Source organism: Elaeis guineensis, chromosome 3 (assembly GCF_000442705.2).
Source record: "Elaeis guineensis isolate ETL-2024a chromosome 3, EG11, whole genome shotgun sequence".
Lineage (NCBI taxonomy): Eukaryota > Viridiplantae > Streptophyta > Magnoliopsida > Arecales > Arecaceae > Elaeis > Elaeis guineensis.
The window spans coordinates 9,680,011-9,700,464 of NC_025995.2; the positions used below are offsets into that span (position 1 = coordinate 9,680,011).

General features: G+C 37.1%; 1 protein-coding gene and 1 pseudogene across 2 annotated transcripts; one reads left to right on the forward strand and one right to left on the reverse strand.

Moving 5' to 3' along the window:
* Positions 1–363: 363 nt before the first annotated feature.
* On the reverse strand, positions 364–2,732 carry LOC140856174 (protein FAR1-RELATED SEQUENCE 5-like; annotated as a pseudogene).
* Positions 2,733–5,927: 3,195 nt separating this feature from the next.
* On the forward strand, positions 5,928–14,875 carry LOC105035746 (acireductone dioxygenase 1). Of its 2 annotated transcripts, none has more exons than XM_010911420.2 (7): positions 5,928–6,060; positions 13,111–13,222; positions 13,323–13,417; positions 13,515–13,629; positions 13,728–13,852; positions 14,494–14,564; positions 14,654–14,875. In XM_010911420.2, the coding sequence occupies exons 1-7, from the start codon at positions 6,043–6,045 to the stop codon at positions 14,715–14,717; spliced, it is 600 nt and encodes a 199-aa protein (XP_010909722.1). In that variant the 5' UTR covers positions 5,928–6,042; the 3' UTR covers positions 14,718–14,875. The 2 variants fall into 2 exon arrangements, with proteins under 2 accessions (XP_010909722.1, XP_073109741.1); XM_073253640.1 differs by lacking the exon at positions 5,928–6,060 and adding an exon at positions 7,283–7,349.
* The last annotated feature ends 5,579 nt before the right edge of the window (positions 14,876–20,454 follow it).

Sequence of the window (20,454 nt, forward strand, 5' to 3'; positions counted from 1 at the left end):
GCCATTTTGCATCAAATGCCATGTACATAATCCATGACATGTTTCAGGCATCACTTCAACTAATGCCTTGGCTATTGCATGATCTTGGTCAATGAAAAATATTTGTAGTTTTTTTTGCTTGTGTGCTTCTAAAAAAGTTTCGAATAGTCATTTGAAAGACTCCGCTGTCTCAACATATAAAAGAGCAGCCCCAAAAATCACAACTCTAAAATGATTGAATCCCGCAAACAAAGCAAGAGATCTATATGCATTGTTGGTACTATATGTTGTGTCCAAGGTTACCACATCACCAAAATGAGCATAATCAATTATCATTCTTGCATCAGCCTAGAAAATATTGGTGATTTGTTCTTTGACATCAAATTATACTGCATAATAAAATGATGCATTCTCCAACAATTGTTGTTGAAAGTATTGTGATAGAGTACCTGCTTCTCCATACACCATGTTTCTTTGTCTTTTATTTCGAAGATAATTTTTTTGATCCAACCTAGTATAACCAAGGTTAGATCTTCTACCCACATGTCTGCTCATCAAATCAAATGATGCTTTTTGTTTAATTCCTGAATCATCTGCTAAATCAATTTCATATGCTTGGACTTGAGATAACTTGCGCTGACATGCCAACATGTGAGTTGTCTCTATAAGATGAAGAACATGGTTGTGCTCATCAACAAAATCATGCACCTGATACTTTTCACAATCCGGCATATACACAATTTCCATTCTTGCTGGACATCCTGTTCTAGTCTCTTGTCGAGTTTCTTACAAAGATAATCCCTTTTATCTGGCCTACGACATCCCTCTTTGGAACATACAAATCTGTATGAAGTTATCTTCCCATCTTTCTTACTCTTGTTGGACATCATTTTCGAGCATTAAATCCAATTTTTCCAGCATAATTAACCCAAAATTCTCAAGCTATTTCTCCATCATCAAAATTCGTTCCAGTGAACATCCAAATCAACATTTTCTATTGATGGAATAGTGCTTTCACCTACCTCCCTAAATTAAATTTACAAAATTCTCTTAGATATCATATCATTGGTTGATGAAAATAAGAAGAAAGAAAAAAATGCATAAAGCCATCATAACTTTTTCTATATTACAAAGATAGCATTTCATTTAAAACAAGCAGCATAAATTTAAATCTGAGAATTATTTCAAAAATCATGATTTTGTAAGAAATACTTGATTTATTTGAAAAGGATATGGATTCAATCATGATTTATCTTCTTCCTTCTCTTGCTAACCTTATCCTCCTCCTCCTTTCTTCTCGTTGTTCTCTATTACACAGTATAATCTCCCAAATTATTATTGAGCGTAGTAGAGCAAAAGCCACACTAACAGGAGCAGGGGATCAAGCTTATTTAGCACCAAAATTTTTAGGCTAAAGGAGGAGATGCACGGCTGAAAGGTTAATTGAAACGGTGAGTCTTGGGGCTAAGTTTAAGTTGTCTGTGTGGCACTATAATAGCCATAGATGAGAGTGAAAATATATAGAGGGTTGAGATATATTGGAAGTTACCCCCTACTATTCAAATAGAATGACAGAGGATCCTGACCCCTGCTCTTTTTGGGGCTTAATTATGTGAAAAATCTTTAACTTTTTCAAAATTTTTAATCTCATCATGAACTTTTATTTAGTGCAATCAGATCATCAAACTATCAAATTTCTTCAATTTGGATCTTGATTGTAATTTTCATCGATTTATCATGATGGAGTTATGACGTGGGTTGTCTATATAGCAAAAATTTACTAATGTGGCGAAAAATAATGATGAGACAGAATGGTGACTTTTATTTAGGGCTGGAATCGGGCCAGGCTGGGCCGAGCCACATCCCTACCTAAGCCCGATCCAGATTTTTTTGTCGGGCTTCAAGCCGGGCTTAGGCCCGAATTTTTTTAAAAATATATGGCCCGAACTCGGCCTGAGCTCAAACCTGGATTCGGCCCGAACCCGATTGGACCGGCCCACATCCAAGCTTGAATCAGGCCCGAACCATGTCCAGGCCCAAATAAGCCCATTGTTCAAGCCCGAATCAAGCCCGCTTCCAAGCTCGATTATTTGGCCTATTTAAATGGCACCAAAAGTCTTTACCCAATCAAAATAGAGGATGGAGATCTAACCTTGGCTCCGACAAGGCTCCCAGCTGCCTAGCATGATGATGGTAGTTGCCGATCAATGGACGGATCTGAGAAAGTCAGGAGACAGAAGAGTGAAGAGAAGAGGAAGAGCCGAAGAGGATGGGTTTAAGGATTTAATGGGATTAAAAGGATGGAGGTCTCACCTTGGGCGATGGCAACACGGCGACGGCAGCATGGTGTTGAAGCAGCACGATGATGGCGATGGCAGCACAGCAATAAACTTTAAAATCCTAAATTCGGAGGATCCTTACCCAAAATTTGAAGGATCTGTCAACGATGATGGCGGTCGGTGGACAAAACACGACCAGAGACGGAGGATCCTTACCCTAAATTCGACGGAAGATGACTTTGATCGACGACAGCGATGCCGACGAATGACTTCGATGGGGAAGAACTGAAGACGGAGAACTGAAGAAGAGAAGAGGAAGAGGGCGATGGGAACTGTCGATGCAGTCGAGGCGATGGGCTCAGCCGACAGTCGCTTAAGGCTCCACCGACAGTCGTTAGGGTTCCGATCTGTTTTGTGAAGGAATGGTCGAATGGAGAGAAGGGGGAGGGCTGCTGAGGCCTGAGGGTTTTTCATCTTCTCAATTTTCGGCCTCTGATCGGGCTCTAATCAGGCTCAATTTTGGGTTCGGGCTCGGGCCGAACCTAGCCCGGCCCGAAATTAAAATGGGCCCTGTTTTATTGGCCCGAGCCTCGGCCTGGATGGTTTCAAGCCATGCCCGAAGCCTAATCTGAAGCTCGCTCGATCCGATGGGCCTCGGGCTGGCTCGAGCCCACTTCTAGCCCTACTTTTATTTCTTAAATTAGCCTCTCTTCAGTTGGGGTTTTGACCTATTCTGATCGAAAATCCTTTTCACCTTCTTGGCACTTGAATAGTAGCAATGACCATGAGAAAGATGGTATTTGCCTTTGCAATGAGCATCGGTGATTGTCTTTGATTTCAACGATAGAGGCAATATTTTAAGCTTGTATTAGATAGTAACCATAAATGTGTTATGATTTTAGATATTTTTTCTCCATCATCTCTAATCCTTGCATCATAGATCCTTTAGTTAATCTAAAAAATGATGTAAGGATTGCTTGAGCATCAAATATTGATAGTGATTTTGAGTAGAAAGTGACACAAATCATTGATGAGAGGTGAGTGGAATGGTGAAGTTAGGATGAAAAGGATTGGAGGAGATAGAGTTGCATTAACTTTAATCTCTATTAATCTAAAAGGTAAATCTTTTATTTGAATTCTAAGGAGGTGGAAAGAAGAGAGGATAGAGATCCAGAGAGAGAGGATTTTTTTTTAATCTTTCCATTAATAGAATCCTAGACGAAAGAAGATAAGAGAAAGGGAAGAGGACTTCTAGAATTTTTTTCAGATCAATAAAAGAAGGCCATGTAACCAGGTCACATATATCACGTGACAACCTAATCACAGCAAATAGATGAAAATTAGAGCCAGGGTTCGAAAAAATTTAAAACTTTGATGATCTGATTGCATAAATAAAAGTTTAGAATAAAATTAAAAATTTTCAAAAAATTCAAATTTTTTGCATAATTCAATTTTTTTAATCCTTTTCGATATTCAAAGCCATATGACTTCTAATCCACACAAAACAAGACTTTGGCTACCATACATAAAAAAAAGGAGCTTTTAAGTTACTTGTTTACGTGCAGAAAAGGTTCCTTGGGTCTTACTTATGACGGGACTTAGTACCCTCTATTGCTCTAACTTCAAAGAAATGCATTGTGCTTAAATCCTCTCTAACTCATTATTGAACCCAAGAGATCAATTTAGAAGATTGCTATCTATATATCACTGAATATTGTCATCAAAACATTGGCCAGTAGCTATGATTGCGAACAAAAATCATATGGGGCAAGCACTATAAAAGATTATGTGAGGTGGGCTTCACAATATGCCATGTATTCCTTAATACTAATTTTAAAGTGTAAGTTTAAAAGTCAAAGACTTTTTCTACTAACGAAGTTATTAGTTCTGTGATTAAAGAATTTTCTTTCTTCTCATTTTCAGCATATTGCGATACATACGGTATGACCATATGATACATACTAAATATATAATGGGTGATACATACTGTAAATTTTTTTAATACATACGTAGCAACGATCTAATATACATCTACAGTTAAATTGATATATAGTTTATCAAATTTAATTTTATCAGTATAAAGTATACAACTAATTGATACACACTTAACAAAATATTATCCAACTTTACAATACATGCCTCTAGATAAATCGATACAGAGTTTTCAAAGCATTTATCAATACGCAACACATCAATAAATAATACATACTAGATGGCTTATTGATACATATTGATGGTTTTTTTGATACACACTCAGTAACAATCTAATACACATTTACAGATAAATTGATACATAGTTTACTAAACTTAATTTCACTAATACACAGTTTATGGTCAGTTAATACATATCTAGCAAAATATTTATCCGCCGTCTCAATATACATCTCTAGGTGAAAAATAATAGTTTTCGTAAACTTTTAAATGCAAAGATCTTAGAAAAGAAGAAAGATTTGAAAGAGGAGAAAGGACCTCGAATTGTGTATTGGATCATTGCTGGATGTGTATAAAAAAAGCTTATAATAGTATCATTTGTTCATATATTATATACTGATAAATGCTATACTTTAAAAACTATATATCATTTTATCTAGAGATATGTATTGGGATATTGGATGAAATGAATATTTTGCTAGATGTATATCAACTAGTCATATATTGTGTACTGGTGAATATAATTCTGTCAACCATGTATCAATTTAGCTATAGTGTGTATTAGATTGTTGCTGGATGTGTATCAAAAGCTTATAGCATGTATCATCTAATTATATATTAAGTGTGTATCATACGGTCATATAGTATATATTGTTATATGCTGAAAATGAGAAGAAAAAAATATTTTAATTATGGACTAATAACTCCGTCAGTAAAAAAAAAAAAATCTTTGACTTTTAGATTCATACTTTCAGATTAGTATTAAGGAACACATGGCACGTTGTGAAGTCCGCCCTGTATGATCTTTTATAGTGCCCGCCTATATGATTTTTATTTTATGATTCCATGGTCCCTGCCATGATGTACCTTGTGTGCTATCTTACATACGGTGTGCGGTCTATAAAATCAAACCATGGCATAATAGATGGACGGTCATAATTAGATCTCACTGGTTCAACAGTGGACTGAAGACGATCCGAAGGGAGTTATAGGATGGTGTGGTCAATTGCGTACAGAATTTATCATCCTTCGAGGACAGCTTCCTTCCATTCCACGGTGCAACGGTGGCAGGAGAAAACCCGGCGCTCCATGACATCGCTCGGATACGCTGCACCCCGCATCGCATTTGGTTCAAATCGAAAATGGAACCAGGTTCGATGAATCTGACCCAAATTGTTCCCTCCCAAGAAAATACTAGGCGTCGCCTAAACCGCCCCCCCCACGTTATTAACCACGGCCACGAACAAGCTACAACACAACGTATTCTACAGATTGTGGGGGAAACCTAGCCGCAGTCAAATCCAGCCCCCGTCACCGCTCACCTCAGCCCGCGGAGGCCATTTTGGGCAACTCGCTATGGGCGCCAATTTCTTACGCAACCGGTTCTCGGCCACGTGACTCGAGAACATTAGTAGAGATGGTATGTGCTGTTGCCAAATCAGCAACATGTGGGCCCGGAGAACTGTTCGTGTGGTTGACGGCGGCACGTAGGATGGAAATCGGGTTCAATGAGATACCGCGTCGGGTGAACGAATCTTTTCCGACACCGTCTTTTATACGCAGCCGATTTTTCCCCTATTTATTGTCTCGACGCTTCAGAATTGTGAGCCAGAAGAGGGGAAAGGAGGGCAACATGGAGACCTACTTCCAGGTAAATCCTTTCCTCTTTCTCCTCAAAAATTTTGATCACTCTTTGAAGATTTCATCAAAATTTCATCCAATTTTTGTTGTTCTTGAGATGAATTCGCAACTGCTTCTCTTTGAGATGTTCTATCTCCTCCTCTTGGATATGCTCTGTTTTATGCAGATCCTGATTGACCCAATTTCTTTCATGGAGAACGGACTCAACCTTGCTTTTATGGGAATCTCATAGAACTGGGTCATAAAAGAGAGAAAAGATGTGGGAAAAGAAAACTAGAATGGGCTTTTTAAACATTAGGTTTTATTTTTTGTTGCTTTTGAGCAAGCGTAGTATCGATACCTTTTTATGTGTGGTGCAATTAATCATCTCTTGATAGAAGGTCACTTTCATGGAGGAAAGAGCCTAACATGATCTCTCCCTATCAGCGATTAACTCTATGATGATTAAATTAGAAAGCATGCGCTTCTTGAATATGTTGTCAAGGGTAAGAGATGCTATGAGTTGGACGGCTATATCTTCTAGAGTCTCAAAGAAGGGTCAATTTCATTCATCAGTCTCAGATTGATGAAACATCTTTTGTTGTATGAAACTGGTCTTTTGGTTGGATGGTGGTTCATCTTAGATTCAAAACTTATCTTTGGATGTGATTTTGGCTAAGCTACTCGAGTTTTATTTTGATAGTCTTGGTCATATCAACTTTATTTTTTTGACAAAAGTTAAAAAAACAGAACAATTTCAAGATGTTTAAGGCATTGTGTGCAATCTTTAGGTTATAGATTCAGCTGTTATGCACCAACAAATAAAAAGGCTTATATTCTCTTCATGTTAAAAAAAAAAAAAAAAAAGAAAAACTTAAAATTTTGTGGATCCAACGGCACCAGATTTTTCAAATTCAATTCAATTCTAGGTCATAGTATAGATATATATTTAGTTTAATGTGGTTTGCATGTTTCAGTTTTTGAACACAATGAAAGATCTTTTGTGGAAAGTGCACATGTGCAGATATAGCTACTTAAGTACATAAAAGGAAAAGTTAGTGTGTCCTATCAGATTTTCCTACTGTTTTGCATCAAAATAGGATTAGACAATGAAATTTACTTTAGGAGTAAGAATGTTAAAGTCAAATTTATCCGACTTCCTCTCTCAATTCCATTCGCGTGACAATATTATAAAATTATAAACCCCTCTCCTCATTCTTTTCTCAAACAATGTCTTGAAAAACCCAGGTGCTCTTAGAATTTGCAATATATCGGATGTAAACAGAGGCACTTCTCAGAGGCTCGATTTATCACCCACTAGTAAGTTTCCTTCTAAAAGAAATATCTGATTGATTAACAGGGATCTGCTTGGTTCTTCTGCAATGCCTTTTATTTCCTCTTGTTGTTTCATTTTCAGAATATGTCCTGATAGGTAGGGAGGTTGCTTCATTCTCCACCTGTCCCCCAAAAAAAGCAAAAAAAACCTAGGAACTCAAAAGCACTAAGGAATTGAACTGAAATTGATATTTGATTCTCAAAAATTGGCTAAATTTTGGACTCTCAGTTTGTTTCAATCAGTTTTAGTTGAAATTGGCAAAAAAACCAATAAGATAAGCAGGAATAGGCATCTGCTTAGGGTTGTATGCTCGCTTCAAAATCTCCCTGGAAACTTGCCCCCAACTTGGTTCTAAGCATTTTCTTATTTTTATCTCTAAGAGACCCACCTTCCCCATTCTTGTATCTGAATCCACCCCCACAACCGCGCCCACTTCTGCAATTCATTTTCAACCTAGGCTTATATCCTTCAGACAAAGATCATGTGGCAACCCATTCCTCAACTGGGTTATAAGCTTCCCAGTTTGAAAAACTTTTTTCAATCTTGACCTTGAAGTTTGTTTTTGAGTGTATGGGTTATTGATGTATAAAGGCTTGCCTTTGTCTTTGCTCACCAAAGTATAGACTTTTTTCACCAACTTTTCTCACCATTGAATGGACTTATGTTTTCTTAATTATCAAGAGTACAAATTCTCTAAATCCTAACATTTCTAACAATTTCAAGGAACTACTTTAATACTAATTGCTTGTTACTTCTGTTTTGATTGATTAAAGTGTAAGAATAGTTTCCTACGAAGAACTTTGGTGAAGGAAATGACCGTTGAATGTTCTTTTTTTTTTTTTTTTTTAAACTTTTCCCTACCCATTTGTAACATTTAGCGTTTTACCTCTTTTTGATTCGGAATTAGGCTCTTGAAGTCATTTATGCCATATGTTTCTTTTCAACCTAACTGAAGTTCCATGTAGGGGCCCATTGTTAATTTGAGGTCTGAAATAACTAATCTGGCTAAGGTGTTAGCTTAAGAATTTGTTGGGCTGCAACATATTTAATTGTTATTTTGTAAAGGCTGAACTTGTGCTTCCACTTATTAATATGTATGATAATGTGTTCTAAGTAGGCCGAATGTATGGTTCCACTGGTTAATATGTATCTTATTGTGTTGTAAGACCCTATTGAGCTATCATTGTCGCCAAGGTTTATTGTACTAGTACCGAGCACCATTCCAGTAGCTTACCAGTATAATACAGGTTGGTATGGTACATCCTGTACTGACACATGATGCATTGTTAGAGGTGAGGCAGCAGATATACCAGGTGTCTGTATAGTACGCTATCTGGCATGGTATCATATCGGTATCTTAGAGGTACAGCATGGTATGTCTAGTACCAGATGGTATGGACATTGTGATTGATGATGAGTATTGAATTTTATTGAAATATTATTATTGAGTCCTTAATCTAGCCCATCACCTTGCTGACCTAACTTCAAATTGGCATCTTACTTTTCAAGTCATCCATCTTAAATCGAGCTAAAATAATCAAAGAATAACATTCCTAATGAGATCTTGTTACATTATGATGCAACCCAGCATGAAGAAATGGATTTATGACTTTTTTGATGATTCACTGAGATATGCTTAAGTTTGTGTGTGTGACTCTTCATAAAGATATTGCCACTTTACTGTTGTGGAAGTATCTATTAGAACTTCCAAAGAAGCCACCATAGCTGTTAGGTCTTTTTATCCTACTAAAGAAACCTTAAAAGCATATCCCAATAAGGTATTGGGCTTGAACTTTTACTTGTATTGGCATGATATAAGCCAAATCATTTGAAATCATGAGGCCAAAGTTTTGGAACCAAAAGGCAACTTCTGAAGTGATGCACATGGCAGACACATATTTGACTCAGTTTGTGTCTGAGACTGACTAATGGAGCCAAGAGGCTCGACATTAGGTGCCGACCTACGTTTGAAAAGCCTATCAGAAAGCAAAGCTTCGAGATATGGTCAAATAAGGCTGATATCATCAAATTTAGGCAGACTTGGAGAGGCTCGATATCAAGATCAATTATAGATCCAATCATGAGGAGAAATAATGATTATTTCTACAAACCACTTGGCACATTGTACCAAATCAAATCCTAACTGATTATACAGGAGATTTTTTTTTTCTATGATTATTTTCCTTATTTGTAAAATATCTTACCTTTCAGGAAGAAATTAATGTGGACACATTCATGTATAGGTTCAAGGGATCCTACATCTATAAATAGGGGTGCCTAGCCATTATAGAATGCTATCCTAAATTGAATAAAATTTCTAGTTCTTTTCTCCATGTTATGGGAGTTTGAGAGTTCTTTATTCTTGGTTGTTCCTCCTATCTTGCTATTCTATTATTGGGTAGATTTTCTTCTTAAGGAGAAGTGTAACCATGTGCACTTCACAACAAAGTCCAATATGCCTTTGGTAGACATAAGAACGTTATGCTAAGCCTCCAAAATCATGATGTACGTTTGAAAGAATATAATTTTTGGACTATAAACATTAAAAACTCACTTGCAAGACATTAAAGTTTAGTGTGAGAAATATCTTTTTTTTTTTTAAAATTTGAGGAAACTCTAATTAATCATTCAACATTAAGCTATGTGGTTGAGTTTTTATATCTAAAAGGTAATATGTATCCATTGAACATCCTTAGATATTGCAGTATTTTCTTTTCAATGCACATTGCCTTGATGGTGCAATTTATTCTTATTGCCACTTTAGTAGGCTCATAAATATGGGTCAGCTCCTGGTTTTCTGAACTTTTGGGTAGAGATTGTCTAGAAAGTGGCCCATTTGAAAATAAGGTCGGAGACATTTTTTTTCCTATGGACCTGGCGCCAAGTGAGTTCATGTACTTATTGGGTGTAGTCCAGGTAAAACTTTAGTAGCAGGAGCCTTTCACTTAGGATGGCACATCCATTTTTGAATTCTCCTGGAAATTCATTATCGTGCCTGCTTCGTAAGAATTTCTCAGTAAAAGATTTTTACTTCCTCATACCCTCACATGCGTCTGGTCTTGCACATGTACTTACTTTTGGTGATGCATTAGATGACTTGATCTGACCTGCCCCAGTTTGATCCAACTCAAAAAGTTCATGACTTTAAAATCTCTAAACTTGTTAAAGCTCTCCTTGTTGCCATTTTCATGTTTGTAGATTGGGTATTTAAGCTATTTATTAGAAGCTTGAACTTTGAAGTCTTGACTGAGGTTGAATCATCTCCATGTCAATAAAATTGGTGGTAGCAATGTGCACGAACACCCTTTTAAATATTCTTGTTACTATGTTGTTATAATTTTCATTCTAAACAGAGAAAAATTAGACCTGGCCATATCTAGACCAGAATGTGCATTTTATTAGGTATATGTCTTGCTTGCCTTGGCCTAGCTCAAGGACTTGGTGGGTATAAAAATGTTTTCCATGGATTTGAGCCAGTCTGACTTGATTAGCCAATGGAGTGTGTCCTTGTCCAAACTCTTGACTTAGAAAGAAAATCAGGTCAAGTCCAGGTCTTGATTGTCTTGGTTTGGACTGGTTGCAAGCCTACGCTTGAGTGGTTTGTGACTTTGTGGTACATAGGGTGCAATTGATGGACATGTGTTGAATTGCTAGTTGCAAGCCTATACTTGAATGGCCTGAGGTATGACATAGTTGCAAGCCTATACTTGAGTGGTCCGGGATTTATTGGATGCAGTGATTGCTGGTTTGGATTAGGCCTAGGGCTAGGGAATTGTGTAGGTTGTGTGCAAGGTAGGCTAAGGGGTCTTTTTAAATATCACCAATTTCTGGGCCCATGATGCCAGTTGTTATTCCACAACTAGTTAAAGGGAGATCAGATGATTAATTACATGCCAAGTTCTTCAAATGGATCAAATTTGGTTTAGATTGTTGAATGACTGTATGGTGGGAAAATCTATGCTGAAGTATCTAGATATAAACGTTCCGAAGATTAGAATGACTTGCTTCAGGGTTTTGGGATAAAGGTGTATTTTGCTCATGAATTAAAGTGCCTGTTGGCACACATGATATGGCAGGCAGAGTATGTATTATATAGTGTCTCATTAGCATGTAGCACTGTCATAGTGCTACCGCATGCTAGTGTGCTTGACACAAGTAGTGGAATAGCAGTGTTTGGTATATTACTACATGGTATATAATATAGTAAAGAGGAGGAAAAAGATGAAAGAGAGAAAAAATAGAATGAACAACAGGAGATAGAAGAACTAGGATGGTAGAAGAGGGAGATAAAAGAACCGTGGTTACCATAAGCAGGTGCAAGTGCAAGAATGGATTCAAGTGTGGGTGCGGGGAAGCAGGTCTCTAAATTCTTTGATAAGCAAGCGGGTGTATGGATGAGTTCTCAAGGAGATGTTGAAGCAGGTGCAACACCTCAAGTAGAAGATTCCTGCTGCTGAGGGAAGAACTAGGAGATAGAGGAAGAAAATGGGCTTGTAGTAACATGTTAGGTGGGGGAAATGAGAAGTGAAGAAATTTTGGAAAGAGAAATTTAATAAAATAAATAGGGGAGTTGATTTTTGTGGGTGAGAGGATTAGAAGGGGTTGTGAGGAAATAGAGTAAGGAAAGTTACATGATAGAAAAGGACATTTGAAGAGATTATGAAGAAATATGAGGTGAGGTGGAGAGGTGGAAGAATAGGAAGTGAGAGACTGGGACAAAACTATATGAGAGTTGAAGATACCTCTTGATAGCCATACTCATAAAGCTTAAATAATGAGAATTGTAGAGATCCATTCATCATTGTATTTACAAAGTCTAAACCAAGTCATGGGTTGATTAATACAAGAATCAGATTCCGACGCATATCTAGGTATCTAACTTAACAAAGGGAATATGTAGGATAAATTATATTTTTAACTATATCATATATTTGTACCGTTAGATATTGTTTGTCTAAGCATTAAAAAGCAAATATTGAAAAAACACTGTTTGTCAAAATCTTTCATTATACATGTTTCTCGTTCAAACAGTCAAATTAACTTAATGTTTCAAAAAATAATATTTTGCAAAGTTGTTTCAGTATCCATATCCTTGACCAATCTTTGAATTGAACAAATATCATCAAAATAGACGTTCAAACTCATTGTTGGAAGAGTTGAACTCTTCCATTATCTAAAAGTGGCTGCGAAAGATTTTTGTTGAGTATCCAAGTGTCTGATATGTATCTGACATGTATTTTTGGAGCTGGACATGTATGCCCATGTAAAACAGTGCCACATGATTTAAAGTAAAAGGCGTTGTAAGAACCAGCCAAGTTTCTCGTTCTTGCTTGTATTCAACATTCCAAATCCTAAATTAGAGAATTTTCGAGACTGTTAATTGGGGTATATATGTAGCCTAAGTCAATCTTTGATTGGTCAAAATCAGTAGGTGTCCTGACTACATGATTCTAGCTAGGTGTTGTCGCCATTGTCTGCATAACAAATGACTTACATTCTGATGTTAAAAATTGAAGAAATTTTCTCCTCAAATGGACTTCTTTGCCCTAGATGCAGAAATGTGAAAAATGCAACCATAAAATTGTAAATTAGTCGTCTGCTTTCTGCCGGTCACTTGGTGCTTTCTGGAAGTACATCAGAAATGATCCAGCATAGTTTAAACACCCAAGCATCTGTAATCAAATTGAAACTTATAGCATCTAAGGGTACAATAAACAATTATATTTTATTTTCTGTTCAATTCAGGATGGCAAGGAGGAGGTTCTTCAAGCTTGGTATATGGATGATGACGAAGGAGACCAGAGACTTCCCCATCACTGTGAGCCCAAGGAGTTTGTTTCTTTGGAGAAACTTTCAGGTTCACGTCTTTGTATATAAATATGTAATTATATTGTTCATCTCTCTCCCATGCGCTTGTGAACTAGTGAGGGAAAACTGTTTGTGCTTTTCGTATGTAGAACTGGGAATAGTCAGCTGGCGTCTCTCAGGTGATAACTATGAAACTGATGAGAACCTGAAAAAAATTCGTGAAGCACGAGGTTATTCTTACATGGTTTGTCATTATCTTTTCTTCTCTTCTCTGTCACAGAAATGGAGAAGGTAAAGAGTTCTGATAGCTTATAAATGGATTGTTTGGCTTGATTTTTCAGGACATATGTGACGTTTGCCCAGAAAAGCTGCCAAACTATGAGGATAAGATAAAGAACTTTTTTGAAGAGCACCTGCACACTGATGAAGAGATCCGTTATTGCCTTGAAGGAAGTGGTAAGAGTTTTTGCATATTTGGAATTACTTGCTGAGCTAAGAATACCATTCTATATTATGTCTTTCTAGTTTCTTAATGTCCACTTTTTTTTTTCAAGGGTACTTTGACGTAAGAGATGAAAATGATTGCTGGATTCGTATAGCAGTCAAGAAGGGGGGCATGATTGTCTTACCTGCTGGAATTTACCATCGTTTTACGCTTGATACAGACAACTACATTAAGGTATCACATTGTTGATTTCTTGAGCATGTTCTTGTCATATGCAACCAAGGAATGATTTGGCATGACTATCAGATGTTTCCGGTTTCTGTTATTATGTGTGGTTATTTTTGCTTGATTATATGCATTGTTTTGTCCACAATGGACTTAGGATCACGCATAACCATAAATTCTTGAGAACAGACCATGGTTGCAATCCCCAGGTGCACCTGTGATTAGATCCCAGAGGATATTTTTAAAATTTGTTTTAACCAACAAGTCATTATTAGGTCTAAGAAGTGAAGAAATTTAAATCGTCTACAATGAAAATTTGTAAGAGTTTACCACTTATCAAGTTGGAGAATCAATCTTGTAAAATCTTGGAGGGAAAAAAATGAACCAAGCACCTGGTCTATCCTTTGTTGTTGATGGGCCATCTATTCCAAATGAATGTCCTCTTTGATGTGCTTATGCTTCATCCTCCCGTATGTTTGTTACTCTCTTTGCAATGTGAGAAGACTATATAGAGGATGTAGAATTGAAAAAACATTATGAATGCTTAGGCTCAGAAATCAAATGAATCCAGGCATCTGTAAATTCCAGCCACTCATGGCTTTAAAATGTGTGCTTGTTTACCTGCTTATTTGAACTACATGTCTTTGTAGGCAATGCGGCTCTTTGTGGGTGAGCCGGTGTGGACTCCGTTTAACCGCCCACATGATGATCTTCCTGCTAGGTAAAACAAAGTTTCTGTTTCTTTTTATCTGGAATGCTTCCCTTCTGAATTTTGACGGTTGTTGCCCTTTAATGGCTGAATGTTTGCAGGAAGGCATATCTTGAAAATTTTGTGAAGAAGGAAGTTGATGGCTATGTTGTTGAAGCCCGTTGATGTATTGCAGAACTGCATGTCTTATAACCTCGCATAAAAATCTTCATGCACCTGAATAAATTGTACGCGTAGGACCTATATTTGATAGCTTGTGTTGGTCTATGTGTGCTTGCTTAAGTTTTCTATCTACTTGATAGCAATAAAACAATATCCTGCAACTTCCTCTGGTTTTTGATAGTTCTGCATTTTTGGCTATTAAGGTGTGGGCATGGAATGATAACATCTTAAACTTATGTTCAGTGTGGCAGTAAGGGGCTTTTATAGTTGTTTCAAGCACGATAACCAAACAACTGAAGTTATCCAAGTCTCTCCAAAACCTAGGTGCATTGTTCCACAAATAAAGGCAATTTAACTTTTCCCAAGACCTGCGCAGTCATTACTCCTATTTCTTTTGTTTCTTTTTGCTTTTCGTCCAACCTTCTCTTAATTAAATGCTTGGAGACCTTAATTAGTTCTGCTATATTTTTAGCAAGGAATATGCTGCTATCATTGAGAGAGCATCTTCAAAGCATGCTCGTTTACCTACATACTTATGAAATGTTAAAATGTCTTACATGCTGATGCGAGTTGGTCACAATAGCTCGTATAAGTAAAAAAAAGGGCGAAGCTTCAATTTCTCTCCTCTTTTCCCTTTTCTTCCCTTTGTTTGCATCCCTCGTTGTCATCTCCTCGTCAGATTGATTATTGACACAACCATTGCCATCATTTGTGTCCCTTGTTGTTGCATCTACTAGCAGGGATTCTCACTAACCTGAGGTGAGGTAAGCAGTTTGTCCCCTGTTGGGCAAAGGTGAGGTTGGCAGGAAGAGGTAGAATAATCATAGGATGGTAGGGTTTGCAGGACATTGAAGTCAAGGTTCAATGCTTGATATAGTGGATTTGTTTTTGATATAAAAAGAGATTAATGTGTGTTAGCACAATAGTCATCAAAATTTATTAAAAAGAAAGAGTATAAAAAGAAAAAAAAAAAATGAACCTCCCAAATCAATAACACTGAAATTCAAATTTGAAAGTTGAATTAAATTTGAATTTTAAATTCTCCTCTATCAACCCATCAATCCATCCGTCAAAATTTATAACCATTCAAAATTTAAAATTTAAAATACGAAAAAAGAAATCCCAACAAGCCACTGTCAGAAGATGCAATGCCGACTGTCAGAGATCGTGGTGGTGAGAGGAGTAGAATGTCAAGAGGAGAGAAGATCGACCACCACGTCAGAGGGAGAGAAGCACAGGGAGGAGAATATTATCAACCATCGAAGAGAGGGAGGCCCGACCTTCTGTCGATCGACACCTGCTGGAGGGAAAGATCTGTCGCCCGCCAGTGAATACCCGGAAGTAGCATTAGGAGAGAGTCCGGCAACCTAGAGAAAACAATGAGAGAAAAAAGACATGGTATCGGAACAGAGAGAGGAGTAGAGAAATAGAGAGAGAGAGAGTAAATAGAAAAGAGAGAGGGTTCGGTTGTGGTAGAGCACAGCACCCTGCTGGGAGGGAGCTACTGGAGGAAGGAGAAGGTCGGCTACCGTAGATGAAAGAGAGGGAGAGAGAAAGCGGCCCGGCCTCTATTTAGCCGTGGAAAGAAGAGGGAGGGAGAGAGAGAGAGAGAGAGCTGGTCTAATAGAAGAGTAGGTCCATCGCCTCCGTCAAGTCGAAGGGCACTAGAACTCAGAGAAGAGAGGGACTAGGAGGGAGAGAGGAAGGAGAAAAAAAGAGGGAGAGAGAGGGGCGTATCTTAAAGGAATAAAAAAAGGGATCCGGCACAGACCAGCCGACGAAGATCACATAGCATCGCCGGTAGAGAGTCTGACAACCTGAAAAAAAAGAGGGAAGAGAGAGAGATAGAGACTCAGTACAGTGTGAGATAGAGACCTCGGTACAGTAGAGAGAAAAATAGAGAAACAAAGACCAACAGTCGGTCGGCTGTGATGGAGCATGGCACCCAATCGGAAAGAGGACGGAATAGAGAGAGGAGGAGGCGAAGGGAGGGGGGGAGATAGAGGGAGAGGGGGGAAGCCTGACGCTGGCATCAAAGAGAGGGGGAGGGGGCGGATTCCTGATGTCCCACAACCAAGGGATGGAGAGCGGCTCACCGCCAGGGGTGAGGGGGGAGGCGGGGTGGGAACGTCTGGCATCAAAGAAAGGATAAGGGGACAGGAGAAGATATTTACTGAAGAAGGCTTGTCGGAGAGGAGAAGAAGCCCACAGGAACAGCCGGTGAAGAAACAGAAGGGGAGGAGGAGGGAAGAAAGGAGAGAGAGGGGGGAGAGAAAAAGAGAGGGAAGAGGAGAGATAGGAAAGAGAAGAGAGGGGCCTAGCGGTCGGCCAGCTGGACGAAGGGATCCACCGAAAGGAAGTCCTCGGGAAGTGAAGTTGGGAGGGAATTTTTTTTTTCCAAAACTTCTATCTCTAGAAAAGGATAACAGAGAGAGAGAGAGAGAGAGGAGAAGTGATATAGTGGATTTGTTGAAAATATAGAAAAGAAACAGAATTATTTGATAATCTATAAAACCTTAAATCCAAGCAATTTAGACCATAAAAAAGAGAGGATAGAGAAACTAAACTATAAACAGTCATAGCTTTTTCGAAAGGGAGACATAAAGAACTAGAACAATACTAAAATGGATAAAGGCTGTCATCAGAGACAATGGTGATTTGGATTGAGAAGAGAAGAGAGAGATTGAAAAATATTTAATCTCCAGGTTCCAACTCAAGGGAAGTGTTTAAAGTTAACATGCACATACAAAATATGGCTGATCATTATTAGAAAAATCAGCATACTCTTGAAAAGTCAACATGCACATCTAATTATATATATATATATATATATATATATATATATATATATATAATATATATATATATATATAAAAAAAAATAATAATAAAAATAGCTGATATATTAAAAAAAGCATACTTGAAAATCAACATGCACAAATATATATAATATATATATATATATATATATATATATATATATATATATATATATATATATATATATATATTAAAATAGAGGCTTTTCAATGAAGAAACCTCTATTTGACACGTGGGTTTTTAGATAAAAGGAGTGAAAGGCATGTGGATAAAGCAGCAGCGCCTAAGCTTCCATGTTCTCCTACCTAAGCTTTCTTATTCGCCCGCTTTGTAGAGGCTTCCTAGTTGTTCGCTGATAGCGTCTCGACGAAAGTCTCTCAGATGGTGATGCTGTCAGTGAGATTGAAGGTGCTGGTGGTGACTGTCAAATCGAAGGTGCCAGTGGAGCAAGGCCGTCGATGGAAAAACAGCCTTCGTCGAGCTTCCTTATTCGTCCGCTTTGTAGGGGCTTCCCTGTTTGCCTATAGCTTCCCTTTCACAACCATCGCCTAAGCTAGTGAGATTGAATGTACCTATGATGAGGCCGCCAGTGGAGAAGCGGAGCAGTGGCCACTACGAGAGGGAGGGCAGAGCATCGAGATGGTGTGCGGCAGGTAGTGGAGGGAGGAGGAGCACGTCGTTGGAGGTGACGTCGGCGGCAACTGACGAGCGTGATGCCTTGGCGATTGCGAGTCGAGGGAAGGCATCGAAGCATCAGAGGGGAGGTGAGGGTAGTAGCCCAGTGTGCAAAAAAAAATGTATGTACGATGGTTACTAGAAGCTCTCCGTGACCACCACAACTCCACTGACAGCATCGGCCTCGGCTTTGAGCTTGCTGAAGAGAATTTGGACCCAGCAATGGATTGGAGCGAAGAGCTTGAGGCAAAAGGGGTGGATGATCTCAAAATTGAAGTTGCGATAGAGGAGGTGCAAAAGTGGCTAGTATGGGGTGAAGCTAATATTGTGACGGTTGCTAAAGAGGATGCGGCTGGACTCGATGGTGGGTGGGGGGGCGGGTGCGATCGATGAAGGCAGCATCGACCTTGATGAGGGCCTGATGAGTGAGGTGATGTCCGTGATGAAGATGGTCACAGTGGAGGTGATGCGAAGGGTGCAAATGGGACCGTACTTGGTGTGGAGGGATCTGAAGATGGGCTCGAGGTCAAATAGGATATAAAAAAGAGAGAAATTAACATCCGGTCCATTTGTTGATCAGACTTTATAACTTTTAAGCTCTACTGACTTTTTATGTAACTTTCAGTCCACTTGTAATGGGGCTTTAACTTTTACTCATGAGACAAAAATTCCCTCAATTTAATAGCATACTTTCTTTCCATTTTCCTGCATATGGTAAAGTTGGGGGGGGGTTGAAATGGAGGAAAATGTATCCATATAAGAAAAACAACAAATTATTGAAAAAGCAAATTAACTATATACAATAGTAAATTAATTATGTATAATTACAAATTAACTCTGTACAGTAGTAAATTAACTATGTACCATATTAATTTAACTATGTGCAGTAATAAATTAACTGTATACCATATTAATTTAATTATATACAGTGGTCAGTTAACTGTATTTCATATTTATTTAACTATATGTAGTGGTAAGTTAATTAACTATGTACCATATTAATTTAACTATATACAATGGTCAGTTAACTGTGTACAATGATAAATTAATTATGTACTATATTTATTTATTTACGTACAATGATAAATTAATTATGTATCATATTTATTTAATTGTATGCAGTGGTTAGATAATTGTATACCATGTTAATTAGTCAGTTAATTATGTGCAATGATAAATTAACTATATACCATCACCATCATCGCCGACGATACCCTACTCGACCTTACCTTCGACCATCTTGCCGATTTCACCTCCTATCCAATTGATGACCACTATGTATAGTGGTAAATTAACTGTATACCATATTTAGTTAACTGTATACTATGTTAATTTAATTATATACAGTAGTAAATTAACTATGTACTATATTTATTTAACTATGTACCATAGTTAGTTAACTGTATATCATATTAATTTAATTATATACAGTGTTCATTTAACTGTGTACAGTATTTATTTAACTGTATACCATATTTATTTAATTATATATCATAGTTACTTAACTGTATATCATGTTAATTTAACTGTGTATATTATTCATTTAACTATATACAGTATTCATTTAATTGTGTACCATATTCATTTAACTATATATCATATTTATTTAACTGTGTATTATGTTAATTTAACTGTGTACGTTATTTATTTAACTATATACAGTGTTCATTTAACTATGTACCATATTTAGTTAACTATATACCATATTAATTTAACTATATATATTATTCATTTAACTGTGTGCAGTATTCATTTAACTATATACCATATTCATTTAACTGTGTATCATATTTAGTTAACTGTGTATCATATTAATTTAACTGTATACCATAGTTAGTTAACTATGTACCATATTAATTTAATTATGTACAATATTTATTTAATTATGTATAATATTTATTTAACTGTATATCATATTAATTTAACTATATACTATGCTTAGTTAGCTGTGTACCATGTTAATTTAACTGTGTATATTATTCATTTAACTGTGTGCAGTGTTTATTGAACTACATACCATATTTATTTAACTATGTACTATATTTAGTTAATTGTGTACCATGCTAATTTAGCTGTGTACCATAGTTAACTGTATACCATATTAATTTAACTATATATAGTGTTCATTTAACTATATGCAGTATTCATTTAACTATATATCATATTAATTTAACTGTGTACAATGGTAAATTAACTATGTACTATGTTAATTAAACTGTGTATCATAGTTAGTTAACTATATACTA

What these genes read in the sequence shown, in the direction of transcription:
- LOC105035746 (XM_010911420.2), top strand. An exon ending in TTCTTTGGAGAAACTTTCAG is followed by an intron (nt 13,223 to 13,322) that starts GTTCACGTCTTT and finishes TTTCGTATGTAG; the next exon opens with AACTGGGAATAGTCAGCTGG. An exon ending in ATACAGACAACTACATTAAG is followed by an intron (nt 13,853 to 14,493) that starts GTATCACATTGT and finishes ATGTCTTTGTAG; the next exon opens with GCAATGCGGCTCTTTGTGGG.